The sequence below is a fragment of the Dermochelys coriacea genome, chromosome 1, assembly GCF_009764565.3.
Source record: "Dermochelys coriacea isolate rDerCor1 chromosome 1, rDerCor1.pri.v4, whole genome shotgun sequence".
Lineage (NCBI taxonomy): Eukaryota > Metazoa > Chordata > Testudines > Dermochelyidae > Dermochelys > Dermochelys coriacea.
In genome coordinates, this window is record NC_050068.2 from 296341808 (window position 1) to 296362586 (window position 20779).

The 20779-nt window shown below is 40.6% G+C and overlaps 1 protein-coding gene across 4 annotated transcripts in view; it reads right to left on the bottom strand.

Moving 5' to 3' along the window:
* ARID2 (AT-rich interaction domain 2) overlaps positions 1-20779 on the bottom strand; it is a 191671-nt gene that overhangs the window by 160182 nt on the left and 10710 nt on the right. For 2 of the 4 annotated variants that reach the window (XM_043494343.1, XM_038405654.2), the window contains exons 1-3: positions 17029-19397; positions 16772-16865; positions 15549-15646 (exon numbers count right to left, since the gene is read on the bottom strand). In XM_043494343.1, coding sequence (XP_043350278.1) covers positions 15549-15646; positions 16772-16865; positions 17029-17120 — 284 coding nt within the window. In that variant the 5' untranslated portion in view covers positions 17121-19397. Of the gene's footprint in view, positions 1-15548; positions 15647-16771; positions 16866-17028; positions 19398-20779 lie in introns of those variants that run through there. The other 2 variants (XM_043494338.1, XM_043494347.1) reach the window with 2 other exon arrangements.

Here is a 20779-nt window from a genome sequence, read left to right on the forward strand (position 1 = left end):
AGCTGGTCAATGATTGCATTGGTAACTTGCAGCACAGCAGTCACCACAGTAGATTTGCCCACTCCAAACTGATTCCCGACTGACCGGTAGCTGACGGGCATTGCAAGCTTCCACAAGGCTATGGCCACTCGCTTTTCAACTGTTAGGGCATCTCTCATTTTGGTGTCTTTGCGCTTCATGGCAGGGGACAGCAAGTCACAAAGTTCCATGAAAGTGGCCCTACGCATACGAAAGTTTTGCAGCCACTGGGAATCATCCCATACCTGCAACACTATGCGGTCCCACCAGTCTGTGCTTGTTTCCCAGGCCCAGAATCAGCGTTCCACGGCATGAACCTGGCCCAGCGCCACCCATGATCTCCCAATCGCCAGATGCCATGCTTCTAGCAACATCTGTGTCCAGGTCCTCATTACTATCGTAATCGCGCTGTCGTCGCTTCCTCACCCAGTTTTGCAGGTACTGCACATACTGCTGGATAATGCGCGAGGTATTTACAATGGTCAAAACTGCAGCAGAGATCTGAGCAGGCTCCATGCTTGCCGCGCTATGGTGCCTGCACGAGTAATCCTGGAAAAAGGGTGCAAAACTTAGGAGAGCAGAGTGGCAGCGGAAGAGGTGCTGTTTGGTTCAGGATAGCCGAAAAAAGGCAGGAAATGGTTGTCTTCTGTAGCTTTCACGGAGGCAGGAGTCCAGGACAGACAACATGGAGAAGCTCGGTAGCGCGGCAAGAGCAGGAGAGCAGAGTTGGCAGCGGAAGCTGTGCTGCTCAGTTCACGATGGCCAAGCAGAGTTGGCAGCAGAAGCGGTCGATGAGGAAGAGAAAGAGTAGATACTTACAGAGATTACATAGCAAGACGAGAGGAAATGCGAAGTGGATTCATAGTACCAGGAGAGAAGCGGAGCACCACACTGCACCGTCTGCTGAAAGCAGTATGGCATCTGCACTCCAAAAAGGTGCAAAATGATTGTCTGCCGTAGCTTTCATGGAGGGAGGAGCGACTGACGACACACACCCAGAAACACTCGCGAGAATGTTTTTACCCCATCATGCACTGGGAGCTTAACCCAGAATTCCAATGGGCAGCAGGGACTGCGGGAACTGTGTGATAGCTACCCACAGTGCACCGCTGTGACATTCGATGCTAGCCTCGGTAGTGTGGATGCACTCCGCCGAATTCACACGCTTTAGTGGGGACACACAAGACCGAATGTATAAAATCACTTCCGAAAATTCGAATAGACTAATTTCAAAATAATTTCATACTGTAGACGTACCCTAAGATCCCTTTTTTCCCCTGCTCTGAAAGCCCCATCTCTGCTACTAATAGTTCCAATTCTGCACTGCTATCTGCTAACTCAGTACCATGCACCCAGTGAAATCAATGAAACTCTGCACAAGTACAGGATTCCATGTTAGCCTATCCTGATGCAATGCAAAATCAGAATATATGTCACTGTCAGGGGACAAAGCCAACAGCACAGCAGCCCCTCAAGGAAGGACACATGGCTACATGAAAAGGACACAGCAAGCTGCTTTTCAGATAATAGCAACCATTTTTATACATATAGGGGTGAAAGAGCACAACTTACGTCTTTTCTCTGACCTCCTCTATGCCCAGGGTTGATGTATATTTGGCACAAGAAAGGAGGGAAATACCCCTTTCAAATAATAATATGTATTGCTTTTACTCTCTGGAGCTATCAGTGTTGTTCTAACAGAAGAGAAAACAGAGTGGTGATAAGCATAATAGCCCCAGTTAGCATAATATTACATGAGATTTTGCCCACAACACCTGGAAGCCATTAAATCTTCACTACAAACAATAATTCAAATTATTGCAGAAACAAAAACAATGTTCTTCTAATGATATTATATCTATATGATACAGTAGAAACTGCACAGTCACGTGCATTTTTCATACACCTTTGACTGCCTCACCTGCCCTCTGCTCACACTATCCATCTTTGTCAGGACTACTTACATTCCAAATCTCTAAGCAGCTTCAAACAGCAGCCACCTTTTCAAATCAATTTGTTACAGGAAGACTTCCTACTCTTTCCAATATGTGAAAGTTCCAGCCCCAAAATTACACTGATCTGAGGACAAAGACAAGCACTAGGAACAGGATTATTATCAGATATTTCATGAACTATCAGAGCTGTAAACAGAAGTACTGTAACACAGCACTTTGTTCCAATGGTAGAAGGTCCCAAGATAACGTACTTTTAAGTCTTCACATTTTTATGTATAGAAAGCTAGCAGATCATTTTTACAGGTGTTTTATTTTGTCTCTCTTTGCACTCTGTACAGTTGGACTCATGATAACAATGAAATCTGGCTTCAGATGTGGGAGAGATACAAGAAATAGTGACAAAACTTTCATGCCGTATCATCCCATCATGTACTCTCTACATACATTATTTACATACAAAATATGTACGTAGATCTTATGACAGCTAGATGTGCATGAAATAAATTTACTAAATTTTTCTCACAGTAATAGTATCATTAGAAAACAAATGAAACAAAAAAAACCCCCCTCAAGATGACATTACTAACCAAAGCAAATGTAAAATCTTATTGTGATACTGTGTCCTTCCTTAGCGCTATACTTTCCAATATTTGTTTTCATCTTCCTCATGTTATGTTCTAATTTAGAGTCCAGTCCAGCACACCTTTACTTAGGTGAATAGTCCCGTTAACTTCCTCACTGGGACAATGATTCCCATGAAAAAGTGTTTGGACGATCAGACACTTGGATTGTAAGTTCTTCAGGGCAGGGATGTTATTTATTTGCCTGTAAATCACGGAATACAATTACAATATTGTAGAAATAATGATAAAATAACAGTAATTATACAGATGACATCTCCACTTTAAAAAAAATCTGAATAAAAATGGTAAATTTAATGGTCATGAAAAATCTTCACAGAAACGAATTCCTCTATTCACAGAACATTCATAACACAAGCAGAGATGCAAGAGCACCCTGGGAAGTCTTTCACAAGCATGTCTGAATTTTGTTCTGGAAGAATGGTCCTATAGGGATAAGAAGGTAGAACTCAATCAAGTCCACAGGCCACCTTACATTTATAAGATAATGGCACTATTAATTCGCTAGTGACCCAGCATCCTGACCAGAATTCAGTTCTGTGACCTAGAGCTGAAAAGTTCCACATACTATTTCAAATACCTTAAGCAATCAAGATGCTTTCTATATTTTGTATAATATATATTCATATTCTCCCTCATTTCTCAAATTATGTCCACGACTATATTCCCCTCCTCGATATTAAAAAAAGGTTTTAAATGTCTGTATTCATTGTGGCCATTAAAAATCACCAATATTGAGCATTATAATATACTGATGAAATTAAGGATGATAGTAAAGGTAAAACAAAGTCCTGTTGATAGAATCTTGAAAACTTAAGGGTAAGCACTAAACTAAGCAGCTACTTTGTAGCAATCATTAAATGAATTCTACTTTTGCTAGTGGCAAAGAGTCCTGTGGTACCTTATAGACTAACAGATGTATTGGAGCATAAGCTTCATGCATCTGATGAAGTGGGTATTCACCCACGAAAGCTTATGCTCCAATAAGTCTGTTGGTCTATAAGGTGCCACAGGACTCTTTGCCGCTTTTACAGAACCAGACTACCACGGCTGCCCCCTGATACTTGATTACTTTTACTAAGGGTTTTTTATTTTAAATTTTGAACTGTCAAGCTGTGTGGGTCAGTCAGTGTAAAAATATCTTCCATACTGAAAAAGTAACATGAAGTTTAAGTTGATTTTAAAAGCCAAATTATATTTTATATACTTTTTTCCCTATCTCCTGGTCTTTCCCAGTTTTCAGTAGATTCCTTGCACTTCTCCCCAATGCTAGCTAGATCAGACACTAAACTGTCTTAAATTGATGTCATTGTGCCAAATACAAGTCCTATCCTTGAGAAAATTACTTCTAATGTGCTTTGAGCCTACAGCCCTTACTTATCTACAAAGTCCCACAGGAGGCAATGGAAGTTGTGGCTGTTCGGTTTACACTGATTTTATTGTCACGTGTTCAGTAGATCTTTTCCGATTTCCAATTTTTAGACCATCTTTTCTCTAAAGCTGTATTTTAATAATTATGGCCCAGATCCTGCAATCTATTCAGAACAAAGAGACCACTTTCCCTATGTGGAGGAATCCCATTGATTTCAATGGACTTCCAAGTAGGTACAGCAGGCTGCCTATGCAGATCCAAACAAAATTCCACATATACATATCCTACTGCAATATCAACACCTATAAAACCATCAATGTACTATACTACCAACAGGATATTCTTGCTTCCCATTGGAGACTGATACATTTCTGAACAATCATTTATCTCACTAGAGCACTGATTCCCAAACTTTAAAACCTGCGAATCCCTTTCACAAAATTGTGAAATCTCATGAACCCCCTCCTAAAAATGAATATTTCCAGGGATTTAAGTTTAGATTTCCTCCACATTCCGTGGGGCTCCTGCTGCAGTGAGCTCAGGCTCCAGGTCCCGCTGACTGTGGGGGCTCGGGTTGCCAGCCCCTACTGCCTGGCCCTGCTCTCCCTGGGGCTCTGCCCTGCAACCGCGTCCCACCTGCTGCCTCCAATGCCCGGGATCCTCTGGTCACCATTAGTGAATTTTTTCTGGTGAATCCCCAGGGGTTCGTGAACCCCAGTTTGGGAACCCCTGCACTAGAGGTATCTCAGACAAATAGAATTGTATTAGTGTATTTTTGTGTGAGTTGGGGTTTTGTTTGGTTGTTTTTGTTTTACTATGTCTTATGTAGAACTATAGGAGATTTTTTTTAAATGGGTACTCTCCTCAAACTGTCTTAATAAAGTTCAAATATTTACTTCTCTAATTGCCAGATGAACTTTCTTTAAAATATGGTTAAATTAGTTATTAAATGAGACCGCAGATAGAATGTATATCTATACATTCTTGATCAGAAAATTCTCAATATATTTCCAACTAGCTGAATAGAAGTAAACTGAAAATGAGTTTTTATAAGATCACATAAAATGTATTCATGTTTCTAAATGTTTAGGTGTATTAAGCAATAACAGTGTATTGACCATGAGGCGTAATAATGAAGCACTACCGATAGTGATGCAGTCATTGACACAGTTAATGTTGTAATTTAATTTTGGAGTTCAGCACATTTTTACTACTACTCTATGGCACTGTATTTATCAACAATGTGTTTAACTACAATTTACTGCATACTTCAACTAAATGATTTTCATGGCATACATAGAGTAGCACATAGTACAAAATATGCAACCAGTTTGCCTAAGGCTGAAGAAAATTGTATCATTTTACACTGTATTATTCAAAAAACTGTCTTCAAAATTGTATCATAACCAGAGCCGTTTATTCCACAAATCCACCATCGGAATTTGCTGTGGAATTCATCTTTTATACAGAATTCTGCTCCAGAAGCACTGTTTTCAATTTTAAAATATTATATTTCTAGCCCTTGTGGCTGCAGAGATAATCTTGGAAACATGAATCAAGTGTAAAGCAATGCTGCAATGCCTACCTAGGTCTGCAAAGACCATGAAATAACAGCTCTAAAACACATGAACTGCCCTATTCATCTCAGTTTGGGCCTATGGATTCTTCAGTTCCACAGCTATGGAATTTTTCCCAGACACTATGGAATTCAACATTTTTGTTGCAACCAGGCACCTGACATTTGGTTCTCTGTCTCCCTGCCCTGCCAGGACCTGCCTGCAGCTTCCTTTACCTCCAGTCCTTGAATTCTTCCATGGAAATAGATAGCGGGGGGGTAGGGGGGGGGGCTGTCATTGAACTAAAGCTGGAATCCAGCTTCCAGCCAGGGAGCCAGAAGAGGTTAAGGGAAAAATCAGAAGCACTGACTGGTGAGCTGAGCTAGTCAACTTGGAAAATAGTACAGCAGTAAAGACCTAGGGAACCAGTTTGAGGAGCTGCTGAAGCTGGCTATGAGCTCCCACCTTTTCTGGCAGAAATGCAGAGGAAAAAAGTTTCTGAGTCTGACCAAACGGGCAACATGATAGAAGCTTGAGAAGCGGAGCTAGGATACGTTAAGAGCATAAAGAAGAAAAATCCATACTAAAAAATAATCACTGTTGAAAATACTAAATGAATCTCATGTCAATTATTATTTTCAACTATGAGCCGTAATAGCATGTTTATGTAAGGGTAGGAGATACAAGAGATTAATGTTGCTGTGGAATTTAGTCCCATTGTGCCACAGAGTATACAAGACCCTGATCATAAAACATATGCTCTACGGGCAGAGATAAGGTTGCACATTCAGCCTTAAATTAGGTCAATCCTGACTTTCCATGTCTTTACTGTGCAAACGTAGCATTATATTAATATAGGTTATTTTAAATTTAAATTTCTTAGGTCTTCCATAAGTAAAAAAATGGGATAGGGAAGAGAAAAATACTCAGGAAAAAGCACTTCAAACTCCAGTGCTTCAAAGTCCTGCTATCTTGCCAAAAATTACAAACTGCACATGTGAATTTCATAAAGTGGAACTGTTTGCGGACACTACCTGACTTCTGAAATACTTGACCAAGGCCACCAGTTGACCAAAGTCAACTGTGTCCTGCAAAAGTGTAACTCTTAACTTTTATTTGGCTATATGATATATATATATAAAATCAGAGTTTACAATTTTACATCTTAATCACCATTAAACTACTTGGCATTTACTGAATTTATACCAGAATTAAGGTAATTATCATTCAACTAACTCAGTTGCCTGGGAAATGATCCAACAGAACAGACACCCCAATTTATGTCCCTATAAAGCTCAATATATACTGCAACTTCTACATACACCAAAACACTTTACACATTAAACTTCAATTGCACTACTCACATTCTTAAAATTAGGCACAGGCATCAATACATTGCAGAATTGGGGCCTATATACAAAGAGTATTATGGAATTGTAGCAACCTCGATTTAACTATCTTGAAGTTGAAAATCGAATCCAATTCTGTTTAGACTTCAACTTTTTGCTCCGGGAGACTATCTTTGAAACTGGATGTGGATAGCCCACTAAACCCGCAAGCAGAGTCCAAAGATCCACCGCTATTCTAGGTAGCTTCTCGCTATTTTATTTTCTTTCTAAAAGTCAGCTTCTCTCTTTCAGAGAAATGTGTACCAAATATCATCCTATTCCTTCTCTATGAGTGTATTCCAATTTACATATTCCCTAAGGAGGGAATATGTTCTCGCCTCTCATCTATGCCATCCTCTTTGCTTCTCCATGTGTGGAAGGGCACATATAAACAGTTTGGAAATAGATTTATCTTTTCTAATAGTTCTAATTTCTTAGTATTTATTTTCAAATACCCAAAAGCATGCTAGGCATGTCACAGAAATAAGAAGACAGTCAGTCTCTGCCCCAAAGACTTCACAGTCCCATTTTATGGATAGGTAAACATTGATGTCAAGGGACTTGTTTAAGGTTGCATACCAAATAAATATTACACCAAAGACTAGAAGCCTTTTGGTTGGCTTCCTGGCCCACGCCCAATTCACTGTACTCCAGTGTGTCCTCCAAAATTATTATTTGTACTGCAGTAACTCCAAGGTACAATCAAGGACCAGAGCTCCACTATACAGTCCCATAGTAAAAAGACAATCCTTTCCCCAAAGAGCTTACAATCTAAGTTACTGATTTAACTTTTCGGTGTCTCAATTTTCCCATCTGCAAAACATGACAAATGCTACTACTTTGCACTAATATGGTGCTTTTTTCAGCTATTGATTTCAAAGGTGGTAAGCATTAACAGCCCATTTTATAGATAGCTTAACTGAGGCTCAGAGACTGGAAGAAGATTATCGGATTAGATAAGGATCTTACACATAAGATACCTGGGTTCCATTCTCAGCTCTGATATATGCGCTCAATGTAACTGGCTTAACTTCTTTGTGTCTTAGGCCTGGTCTCCACTACAGAGTTAAGTTGACATAAGGCAGCTTATGTTGACCTAACTGTAAGCGTCTGCACTAAAATGTACCTCCCACCATTGTAACCCACTCACTACACCCACTTAACTCCACTTCCACGAGAGGCATAGTGCTTAGGTCAATGTAGTTAAGTCGACACAGAGTTAGTGTACACATTGTGTTGCTTACATCGACTGTTGCTGCCTTTTGGAAGCCGTCCCACCATGCTCCACACTGACAGTTAAACTGGTGCAAGTGCTCCTGCTGAGGATGCACACTGCCAACACAAAGAGCCTAGTGTGGACATGCAAAAGCAATTTAATTACATGTGGTGGCTGCATGTCAGTGTAACTTAGGTCGACTTAATTTTGCAGTGTAGACCTGCACTCAGGCATCTCACCTGCAAATGAGGGCAAATGATATTACTCATTAAAGTGTGTTAATTGCAAAGAATTTAAACTTGTCAGGCGATGAAGGGAAAAGAACTCTGAACCTTTTCTCTTCCTGCCCACCGCCTTATTCCACTCCATTATGGGACAAACAGGAGTCTTGCACTACCAAGCATTCTGTTTATCCTATATTTGAAACTTAAATAGTTACCATAGCTATTTTTATGTCTGAAAATATAAATTCAATTTAACACTGTTTCAATTTGACATCATAAAGCAGCCTCCATAATCTTTCACCAGTTAGCAGAAGACTGAACAGGTCTTAGTGTAATCACAGTAAGTAAAGCTGTTACCAAAAGGTTATATTTATGTAAATTACTAGTCACTGCACGTAACTGTCAGTTTAAATATATATTTAAAGTACTTACAAAGAAATTCAGAACTATGTGTTAACAGTGAAGGATAGTGTCTTGCCAAAAATAAATATATAAATAAATGAGTATTTGCAAGTTTAGCAGCAGAGAATCCAGATCATTACCTCCAACAGAAAAGCCCACAGGAAGGAACCAGGAGAAAAAAAAAATTACCACAAAGTTCACTTCACAGAGTTTTCACCAGCTTGTTCAGCAGCAGAGAGGAGTTTACCCCTTCACTGAAGATCTCAGGATCTGATGGAGGCCAGGCCATCTGCATAGAGGCCATGTTTCTTCAAACTTGCTTCAGGGACTTTTGGTTGAGTTTTCAGTCAGAAGAACTTTAACATAACCATGCTGCCACTGACTCCCTCCTTTGCTGCTGCCTCCTGAACACTCCCCCCACCCCCGTGCAAGTTTTACAACACTGAGGTTATATTAACTTTTGAGCAGAATCCCAGTACAGTTGGTGGGGAGACAGCATCCATCTAAATAAATAACTCTTACCAAGAGACACCCTGAGATTTGAAATGACCAAGATATTTAATCTCAAAAAATCAAGTTTAGCCTTGAGTGTAGAGGCACCAACAGTACTACTATAACTAAAACAAAATTCTCCATCAAGTATTTAAAATATTTCCTTAAGCCTTCAAACCAAGGCCCCAAAAGCTTGATGGAAACACAAACTATAAATTATTTTTCCTTAAGAAAGAATTAAAAACCCCACTAACAATTAATAGCCAGATGTGATCTCTACTCTTGCAATCATTTCAGGGTCTGTGATAAAGTTTAAGTTGTACAGCTTTTTAAGGTGAAGTACAGAGCGTTCTAGTAAAACCTGTAGTAAATGACAGACTCTCTTACGGCGTTATTCAAGGATGGACAACACCTATAACATCATCTACTCCATCTCCACATCAATGCTGTTTTTCTCCTTTGTTCCAAACAGTTTATTTTTAAATGACCCATGCAATGGGGTTTCCACAATTTTCTTTGGAAGACTATTCCACAATATAGTAGATCTTACTTTAAAAGTTTGGCCTGCTATTTAGTTTAAAAGTATCATTTCTTAATTTAATCCCATTACTTCTTATTACAGCCCCTTACACTACTCTAAATAATTCTACCCCTTTCTAAGTGTTAAAACCTGTTAAATCTTTGTAGGATGGATATCATCATGGCCACTATAGTCCTTGCTTAGTCGAGCAATGCATATTTATCTCAGTCTTTCCTTTTAAATCAGTCCTGAAAGTCTTCTAAACATAGAATTATAAAATCATAGAACTGGAAGGGACCTCGAGAGATCATCTAGTACAGTCCCCTGCACTCAAGGCAGGACTAAGTATTATCTAGACCATCCCAGACAGGTGTTTGTCCAACCTGCTCTTAAAAATCCCCAATGATGGAGATTCCACAACCTCCTTAGGCAATTTATTCCAGCGCTTAACTCCTATTTGTCCCACCTGGTAATGAGGTGCTGAAAGTAAAAACAATATTCCTGATGTAATCATACTAGTGTCATAGAAGAGAGAGCATTACCCCACTGTTTCATGACATGATGCCTCTGTGTATGCAGCCTAAAATTATGTTGGCCTTTTCTGCTGCCATAGCACATTGCAAACTGAGGCCTGATCATTCTGTCAGTAGCATGTAGAATTCCCATTAATATCAACGGGAGCTGAATGCACAAGCAACTGACAGGATGATCGGGCCCCTGATATCTCATTTGCGGTTCACTACCATTCCCATCTCCTTTTTCAGCATTACTGTTTTCCAGGTTATACCCCTACACCGAATACTTGTTTCTGGATTATTGTCCCCCTGATGTTTAGCTTGAATTTTCAAAACTAAATCTCATTTTGTTATTTGCTACCAACGTCTCTAATCTCTCTAGTCTATTTCTTTTATTTCTCTGTACTCATTGGTATTTGCAACTTTCTCCAGTTTAGCATCATCTGCTAATTTCATTAGTATGCTGTTCACTTTCTCTTAAAGATCATTAATAAAGACAATAATTATGGTCTCGAAGCTGTAATGAAACTGAGTCTATGTGACTATGTATTTGTACCAGTGGATCTCTTTACAGGACTGAGGCCTTAAACTGGACCCAAAAGATCTCTGCAGTTCCTCATACGCATGTCTCCCATTCTTTACTATTTATCACTTTTTGTTTATTGTTCTTCAATCAGTTTTTAATCCACAAGATTGGCCATATTTTTAACTAATTTGAGAGTGAGATTTTAATAGACAATATTTCAGATGTTTTATTCAAATTTAAATAAATTCAGCTGTAACTTTTCCATCATCCACTATGGCCCCAGCCCCTACAACTAGATCCAGCAGGTAGATGAATCTTTGCATCCATGCAGAAACCATTGATGTCTGTGCAGGTCCAGTTGCAGGATTAAAACCTAATTTTGAACATTTTTTTTTTAAGAAAGAAAGAAAATCAACATAGTTTGGCAAAAAAAACTGTTGTTTATAAATCCAGGCTACTTATTGCGCATAGGTCCATTATAGTAAGAGGGGAATTTTCTCAATATTTGTTCCATTCTTTTATGAGGGATAGAGGTTAGATTTTTTCTGGGGGGTCTAATTGCTAGGATGATTCTCCTTTTTTGAAAATCAGAACTATATTTGCTTTTCTCCAATCTTGCATTACCTCAGAATTCAGGAAATGTATAAAACTGTTCAGATTTTTCTTCAAGTATTCTACTTACTCTTCATCACTAGCTATATTTATAAGGTTTTCCTCAGTTCTTAATTGTCCAAACTTGTTTATTTTTCTCATTAAAGACAGAACTTGTTTAAGTGGTTCAGTATGATGGTCTTTTTAATAATTAATTTAATCCCTTTCCTCATTTATTAATTGACCTACTTTCCCTTTACTACTAATCACCCCACCCCGATATTTATTAAAACCCTTCTTATTCTCCTATGCCCCTAACATTAACTCATTCTGCTTTTTGCTGCCCTTATCTTTAGCATAAGTTCACTTATAAACCAGCTTCACAATTTCTAAAAAATTACTTACATGACTGAAATTTAAACTCATTCTACCTGATATCTAAAGGGAACAACAATCTTTAGCCTAACTTCTCTAACCATCACAAATATATTAAAAGAAATAATTCATGTCTCTGTAACAGTGATTTTTAATTCAGCCATCCATATTCCAGTTGCATCTTTGGTTTTAAATTCTCTTCCCTCCTACCACCTGCTCCCCATATACAGCTATAGGCACAGAATCTACAAATAGATACATCCCTGTAGGTTTATGCCAACAGGTTTATGCCTACTAAACAGGACTCCACATGGATGGAAGGGGCCACATCAGGGCAACAGTTTGTATGACTGGGGACCTACCCAACCATCACTTGAAATAAATTTCAAATTTTTTTGTTAAACTTCTCTTTTGCCAACATGTTTACCAAGTCATAGCTAACAAGAAATGTAAAAACATGCTTTTGACCAACATTTACATGTACTGCCCCTTATTAAAATGTTTCCATTAACACCGTAAAGTACCCACACAGAAGTATTTGGAAAATGCTTTACTAATTCTCAATTGACATGAAACATCTAATTTGCACTAAGATCCAAGGGAATTACACTAACTCCTATTGTAGAGACTTACACCACTATATTAACAAATAAACTCTATCAATGGTTATTGGCACTGTGGCTTTTGACTGCTCACCACAGAATCATAGCACATGAATTGCTGTACCTGTCAGACAACTCAAAGCAAATGTACTCAAACAGTTAGTGTGATTAAGGCAGTCTCTCACATAATTTTTGGAGAAAAAATTGTAGCTTATTTGAATTGTTTATCATAGGATCAGGAGCATATCCAGTTTTAAATTTATGTTTTTAATGAAGGCTAAAACACACTCTTATAGTCATCTGGCAAAATTCCACAACAGTCAACAGGAAAAAATAGTTACAGTTTAAAAATAACAACAACCCTCACTACCTGAAAAAGGGTGTGGTATATCTTTGACAAGACATTCAATTTGATGAAGACAAATGGATCACCAGTGTGTCATACAAATAGTTAACTAACTATTTAAGCAATAATTTTAAATCAAAATGACATGACCCTAAGAGATGAGATCGCAAAACAGGCCAATGGTCCACCTAGTTTGAGATCTTATCTCAAACAATGCACAGTGCCAGATGCTTCACAGAAAGATGTAACTTCCTACCATCACAAACTACCAAGGCTCCAAATCTGCTAAGGTATCCATGTGAGTCGTCTTCTTAGTGTATGTGCCACGACAGTGAACATAGAGTTCAACAGGGCTCCTATAAACAGCTGCCTGTGCAGATCTCTTTACAGGATCCGGGCCCAATGTTACATACTGGGAAAAACTTCTAAGGTTGGTAAGCCCAAATTTTGACCAGTTCAGTTTGCAGAAGTCCTTAAAATTTGTGGGCCAAGATTTTGAAACATAACTAATGATTTTGTGTACCTAAACTGAACCCCCTCACAAGGGTCTGACATTCAGAAAGTAGATGTCCAAAAATTCATGAAAATAAGGCCCCTTTAAGGAATATTAAGTTAGGAACCCAAACACGGAGGCACTAAATATCACTATTTATTTTTAAAAATATTTGTGTTGGTGTCTTTCTTCCTTCTCCTCACCTCCCTTCCAACAAAAAACCTCAACAAACACACAAAAAGTCAGTACCCCAGCTATAACCTTGCAACAACAAACCAATGAGCGCGGAGTGGAGGGAAAATAAGTTAGTTAAGAAAACACTTCATCTTCCAATGGAATTACCAACGAGTAAAACAAGAATAGCAAAAATTATGAAAAAATAACTGACAGTATAGTTCAAGAACAGCCTATTTAAAAGATGGAAATCCATGAAAAACAAACTGTTTTTAAAGATTTTTCTTTTTAACAAATTATTTAAAAAATTTATTTTCAGCAAAATAAAATCAATAACAGTTCTTTTAAAGTTGTTATGGTTGTTTATGTAAATCTTTTAGAAAAATTTGGTATTTTTAATATCCTGTCAATACTACTATCGTAATAATATACAAACTTTTAGTGATTTGGTCTAGTAAGAATCCAATGTATTTTTAAATAAGAAATGACACATGATATATTTTAAATTGCTTATTATTTGGGTTGTGCTAATGAGCACAGTGCGCAAGACACCTTCAAAACACAGAAGAAACCACAGTAACTGTCCCAAAGAGTATACAACCTATTATCGCAAGAAGCTTGAGTGTTCTAACATTTATTGATTTGAAAATATGGACCTGAAAGAAGGGAGGGGTAATATGATGATTGTTCTCTGACAACTTTAGTACATTTTTCAGGAGTTTGAGATCTCATAGTCCATTACGAAAACTCAAAAAAGCAAAAACCAATTCCTGTCATCCAGCTCATCTTTAGCAATATGCTCCCAATGCTGAATATTAATAAAACAAACAAACATAAATAGATGGAAGACACCCAAAAAATGAGATTCCCAATTTATACCTAGGCCCACTAGTAGCCATTAATATAGTACATAGTATTAGAAAAGTTTATTTCTTCAATTGGTGGGGATTTTAAAGAAATAACATGACATCACAAAACAAATCCAGTAGCTACAGATATCTGACTACGGTTTTCCAGACTTCATTGTAACTCAATAACTGCTCTACACAGTGCTGTGAACTCTACAGCTTCAAGCTGGAAGTCAATCTAGGACAGCCAATAGAAAGTGCACCTGTGCAATTACTGCATTTTCTAATTCAGAATGCTAAACCTGAGACAGATATAGCTCGTGTGCATTGTGAAAAAACAAAAATCAACAATTAAAACAACACACAGAGGATATATCACATACAAAAAGCACAGCCTGTAACTATTTTGTTATTAAAACATTTGAAAATTACTATAAAAATATAAATATGATGTATATAATTAAAAAACATAAATGTTGGCTCCTTAAACATATGGCAAACATTTTAAATTAAGAGATGCCACTATTACTTTTAGAATATATATAAGAATATTTTCATACAGATTAGTTGATAAAAGTTATAATTAACTTTAATAAAAAAGACCATTTAGTAACTGAACAGTAGCACGTACACCAAACTAGAAGATGCACTATAAGGTTCATGAAAGGTCAGAAAAATAACCCTTAGTTATTAATAAGATCACTGAAAATGAAAAAAAATGCAGGAAACGGATATGTTTAAATAACTGAAAAAAATTAAAATATCCTATTTGACAACTCCTAGATGATAAAAATGAACTACAAACAGCTGATAATTGTGTATTTATATATTGTTGAGAAGCAAACCATTTTCCACAAAAGATGTATTTTTAAACCAGAGTATAACTTCATAAACAGGTAACCAAGTCTACCAATCAAAGACATTTTATTGAAACAAAGTTTCAATAACTAATATACTAATTTGGTTGCTAATATCAGTTTAACTGTATTGTCAATTTAAAATAATCAATAAAAATGCTTCTGATTATTCTTTACATACTTGGGTTTACCTGACAAGTTTAAGGCTGGCAGATGTAAAATACAAACATAAACAATAACAAAAAGAGGTTACAAATATCAACAATCACAACATAGAGTTACTTTCAGCTGACCAGTGAACTAACTCAGTCGATTAGGAAGTGCTTTATTTTAGATATTTTTTGGGGGTGGAGTTGCTTTCACTGTTGCACACATTGAAAATAAAAAGCTATCCCATGCTCAATAATACTATTGAAAGAGCCCTTATCAGCACTTACCGCAAGTAATACTGTTTTAAAGCGAAGGCAGCGTTAGAACAACTTCTGGGAAAGTTAAACTCCTCTACAATTTCTCCCCACTGATTCTTCTCAGATACCTGTCAAAAACAACATACAGACAGAGATACACAACACACACATCGTCGATAGTGAACATCACAAGGAATACGGGCTGCCATGAAACAAATAAATATATGAAAAATATATAGAGAGAGAGAGAGAGAGAGAGAGAGAGAGATCTATGTATATGGGATATATGGCTATATTTCTCATTGACAGTCCCTGGTGGTCTCCCCTCAGGTATAATCCAGCTCCTTACCATTATTTTACATTTTATGTGATGTATTTGGTTATTCTGGGGGAAACGGAAGGGTTATATTGTTTTGGGGTTGTTTGTTTTGTTTTTACTGCCTGGACAATAACCAATCGGGAGTCCCTCTGTCGCCCCCTTTTAAATCCTAACGCGGTCCGTTAAAAACCCAAAGAAGTTTAAAATGATTCAAGAAAGTCTTGGAGGGGGCGCCCACTGGCCTCCGGGGTTCAGGGGAGCGGGGGAGCCGGCTCGGTGAGTCCCCCCAAGACAGATCTATAGACACAGAGAGGCCTTTCTTTTGAGGCCTACATTTCTGTCCCTAGCCTTGAAGCCTAAAGATGGCTATTTGATTACACACCGTCTTGGGTGCCCCTTTTGTTATTTCTCTCCGGGAAGGGCTCCGAGGGCAGCGCCTGGTCCCCCCCGGCTGCGAGGATCATTTCCTAGCCCATGCTCCGTGCCGATTATCGATGTTAAACATGCCCGCTAATTTTGAGTTGCACTAAAACTGCACTCAGACGCTCCTCTCCGTCTCTGCCTGTGCGAAACACACAGAAAGCAGCAATCGCAAGCGAGAGAAACAAACTCACACGCAGACCCACACGCTCTGCTCTCTCTCTTTCTCCCAGGAAAGAGGGGAAGGAAAAAGGGGACTGTGGAGGAGGAAAGGGAGGCACAAGTAGTGTGTACGCTACACCCCCAACGATCCCCCTTCATCTCTCTACCAACAAGGCCAAGCCACCAACCTGCCTGCCTGCTTCCTTCCTTCTTCCACCCCCCACCTTCCCTTGCCGGCTTTCAATGGGACGCTTCCCGGCCACCCCACCTCCCCTCTTTGCCCCCGAGGGTCAGAGCAGACTTTTGGGAAGAGGTTACTGGGAGGGGAACCCAAATTAAAACTTCCACTCACCTTCCCAAATCCGCCTAAAGTGGTGACTCTGGTGTAGAGAGCGTGAAGATCCAGCTCCTTCCCACCCACCACAGGGATCTTCTTAAAAGGAGACCTGCCAAAGGCGATACACACAAAACAACACAACTTGTCAACTCTGCCCCCTTTTCTCCCCTCGCAGGGGCTGCCGTGTCCTTCAGGGAAGGGGCTGGAAGTTGGATCTGGCCGGTTTAAAAGCCTCCCCCCCCCCTCCCCTTCCATCTCCCCATTTTCCTCACCCTCTGCTGTGGTGAAACTGCCGCAGCTCGTCCAGGAAAGCGAGTCCCTTTCTCCGCTGATCTGGTTGGGTTTTACCCGTCGAATTTGCCATTTTTTTGTATTAAAAAAGGTTTTCTTTAAAAAAAATCCAATTAAAAAAAACAACAACAACAACAACAATCCCCGGCTCCTCCTTGTCTTTTACGAGACCCAGGTGCCCGTGCTCGGCCGGGGATCAGCCATGGAGAGGGGCTTGTTTAAAAAAAAAGTTTAAAAGGAATAAGGGAGCCCCCGAGAGCGTGGTAATTGCGAGTCCCGTCTCCACACAACACACGGGCAGAGACACACAGGGAGGGAGAGGGGCACCTCTCAGTAATTCCTGCTGCTGCCTGTCTCAGCACCACAAACCCAACCGATCCAGCCTGCACATGAGACTCAACATGGTGCTGCTGGATCACACAATGAATTGGGTTAGTGTTGTGGTGGGGCGGGGGGAGCTGGAGTGAGGTATTGACAGTGTGTGTGTGTGTTACAGACGCGGCTCCATGCAATCTCCCTCTCTCTCTCTCTCTCTCTCACACACACACACACACACACACACACTGTACAGCTACAGCAGCGGCGGCGGCGGCGGCGGCAGCGGGATTCACTTCTCTTCTCTCTCAGACAAAAAGATCTGAGGCCGCCGTGCAGCTGCCTGGGCGAGAGCGCAACACAGCGAACCCCGGAGGCCGGCCCAGGTACTGCAAAAGGCAGCTCGAAAGGCAAAAGCCAGCACAGCCCCTGCAAGCAGTTCCTGGCGGGGAACAATAGGCTCCTCTCGCCGCTAAGGGCTCATCTGCAATGTGCCGCAAACTTCACACAAAGCCAGGCGGAAAGAGAAAAGGGAGAAGGAGAAGAGGGAAGGGGAAAACGGCTACTACCGGTTGTTCCAGGGTTAGGGGTAGGGGAAATGTGCCCTTCTTCCCGGGCTTTAAAGGGACGAATCATTCCAGTGACTTATTCGAGGGAGAAACAAGGAGACGGGAAAGTTTGATTTGAAATCTCTGTATTACATTGGCCTAAATCAAATGTACTGAGTTAACAACGTGAAGGGGGCAGGGGAGGATTATGACTTAAAAACAAACTTTTGGGTGTCCAACTCTAAGGCATTTTGAATGACGAGGGGGATTTTACATACTTCATTGAAAGGCCCCCAAACACCTTTTAAGATTGTTTCAAGATTAAATATTGTAAAATCTTCCCATTAAGGAAGTCTGATCCCTTACTTAAATGAGTGACACCTTAGGCAGGTATGTCTCTAGGGGAGTGAATTGTCTTGCTAGGTAAATATTTCTTTCTGGTTAAGAAGCGATATTCTTTGTAATTAAACAATTTTTCTAATACTACACCCCAGACACAGTCACATATATGCCTGTGAGCAGTTAATGGGATTTCCACATATATGCTTCTCTCTCATATTGGTCCTCATACAATTCATAGGGGGGAAAACTTGTCCCTCATATACCTTGAACAGGACCTCTCTTATCATGAGGCCCAGTGTCTAGGCCACCACGTGTCGCCCAGCATACAATAAATGAGACTCCAGGTAAGCTCTTGTCCCTCATACAGTATGTGGGAACCCAAGTGAATGCTTTTATAGGTTTTCAGCAAGGCCACCATCCTGCTCCCATTAAAGTAAGTGGGGATGGGGTCGTACAGTAAATGGGATCCCAGGTGAGTCCTCCCTAAAACTCATCCCTCATTTACAGACTAGTAAGTGATAATCCAGGTGGGCACTTATCCTTCTCATAGGGTAAACAGAACTTGAGGTGAGCACTTGTTCCACTTTATAAGACTCCAGAGGCGCATTTCTTTCTCATAGACAATAAATTGAAACCCCAGGCCGTAGTCAGCAGTTTTTAAGCAGAATTCCTCATTAAAGTCAGTTAGAAGTTCTGTTTTAAAATCAATGGCACATTATGGCCTCAAGTGAGCACTTCAAGGAAAACTATAATGCCCTTATACTCCCTGTACTAACTTACTTAAGGGAATAAAACATTTTTTTCCATGTAAGATTTTTTTTCTCTCAACTTGACTGCTCTTTCAGCTTGAATATACCCACAGAGACAGAGATATAGTAAGATGTTCAGAAGGAGTTGCCCTCTAGGTCATACTCATTGTGGAGCGGGGGAGGCAGAAATCCCTCCGTTTGGAATGAACTCTCAGGCAGTATTTCAAGCCTCTCCCTCTCTGGATGGAGGATTCTGTTGTGTGTTTCTGTGTGAAAAATGTATAGAGTAGCACTCAGCCTTGTTTTTAAAATGTCCATTCAATTTAGTCCCGAAGAACCTTGAGATCAGCACCCCTATGATATTGAGGGGTTTTGCTATTTCATCAGTCGTCTATGCGAGGCATCGATGAAGTGAGCTGTAGCTCACGAAAGCTTATGCTCTAATAAATGTGTTAGTCTCTAAGGTGCCACAAGTCCTGCTTTTCTTTTTGCTAAAGCTGAGACTACGAATGAGAGATTTAAAACAAAATAAGGAATTGGGGATCTAAATAGCTCATTGAAATATTTCAGCAAAAGCCTTTCTCACGAGCGGGAGACAGTGTTAAACATGCCTTTAAGTGCTTCTGAACTCAGAGGTGGGTGGGTCTCCCTAAGTGAGGGAGACTTGGCAGAGGTGAATCATTTTTCTAGCCCGTATGCAGTCGGGGGCAGGGGGGGGGGGGGGGTGCAGAGGGAAGGATAGTCAAATTGCGTATCAGGGTTAGGTGGGTTTCCGTGCTAAGCACAGCAATTGCGCACGGTCCCTTACGTAACTGTCAGCTGGGGATTCCCTAGAGGGGGTCACTGTATTCAACCATTACACAGGCCCCTGCCGCCGTTCCAACACGCCTGGGCGGCCCTTGCCGCCACTACTGAGGCTGCGGCTACAGCTACAGCCGCGGCTCCTCACAAAATGGCGGCGCCCATGGAAGCGGCAGCAGCCCCATTTTGTGCCCACAGAGCTGTCAACAAAACACGGACTTGGCCGCGGAAGAGACGCAGAAGGCGGCGGCGAAGCGACGTTACGGGGAGCGAGGGACTTCACCGGCCCCCCACCCCCGAGAAGAGACTTTCTGCAAAGCGTGGCGCGCACTGCGCGGGGGAGGCGAGCAGCGGGCGAAGCGGCGATTTGAGCGCTGGGACCAGCCGGCAGCGAGGGCTCTGCGGGGACCTTCCGGAGCTGCGGCTCCGCGGCCGGGGCGACGGTCCTGCCCTGTGCGATCCGGGATGCTCGGCAGCAAGGCGCCGCCCCGATCTCGCCGGCAGGGACGGGGAGGTTCCCCGTGGGGATAGGTCTCGGGCACTGGGTGTGCACTGCGAGTGGCAGTGGGGTTGGGAGCGGATTTGCTGTCTCCTCCTGGAAACCTTGTTCCGGGCTCGCTCCTTTTGCTCTTAAACCTCTCCCTTCTTGAGCTCGTGGTTGGCAGCCCAGTTTATGTAACTTTATTGCTGTAGGAATCTGGCAAACCTGGAAAGAGCTGTGGGAAGATCTAGGTTCTTAGTGTAGTTAATTAGGTCAATTTCAGCACCTAATTACGGTTTGCTTCATTTTAGCGCGTGCCTTTGGAATCGGCCTATTAGGCTGATGCTTCAGTTTTCATTAGCTAACAGCAAGGTACAAAATATCTGTGTTGGACTCTAATCCGTGACTCTGCCATCTTAACAACATGTTGTTTTAAATTTAAACAATGGCTTGGTCTTTAATTTGATATGGTTTTCTAACTAATGTTTGCAATATT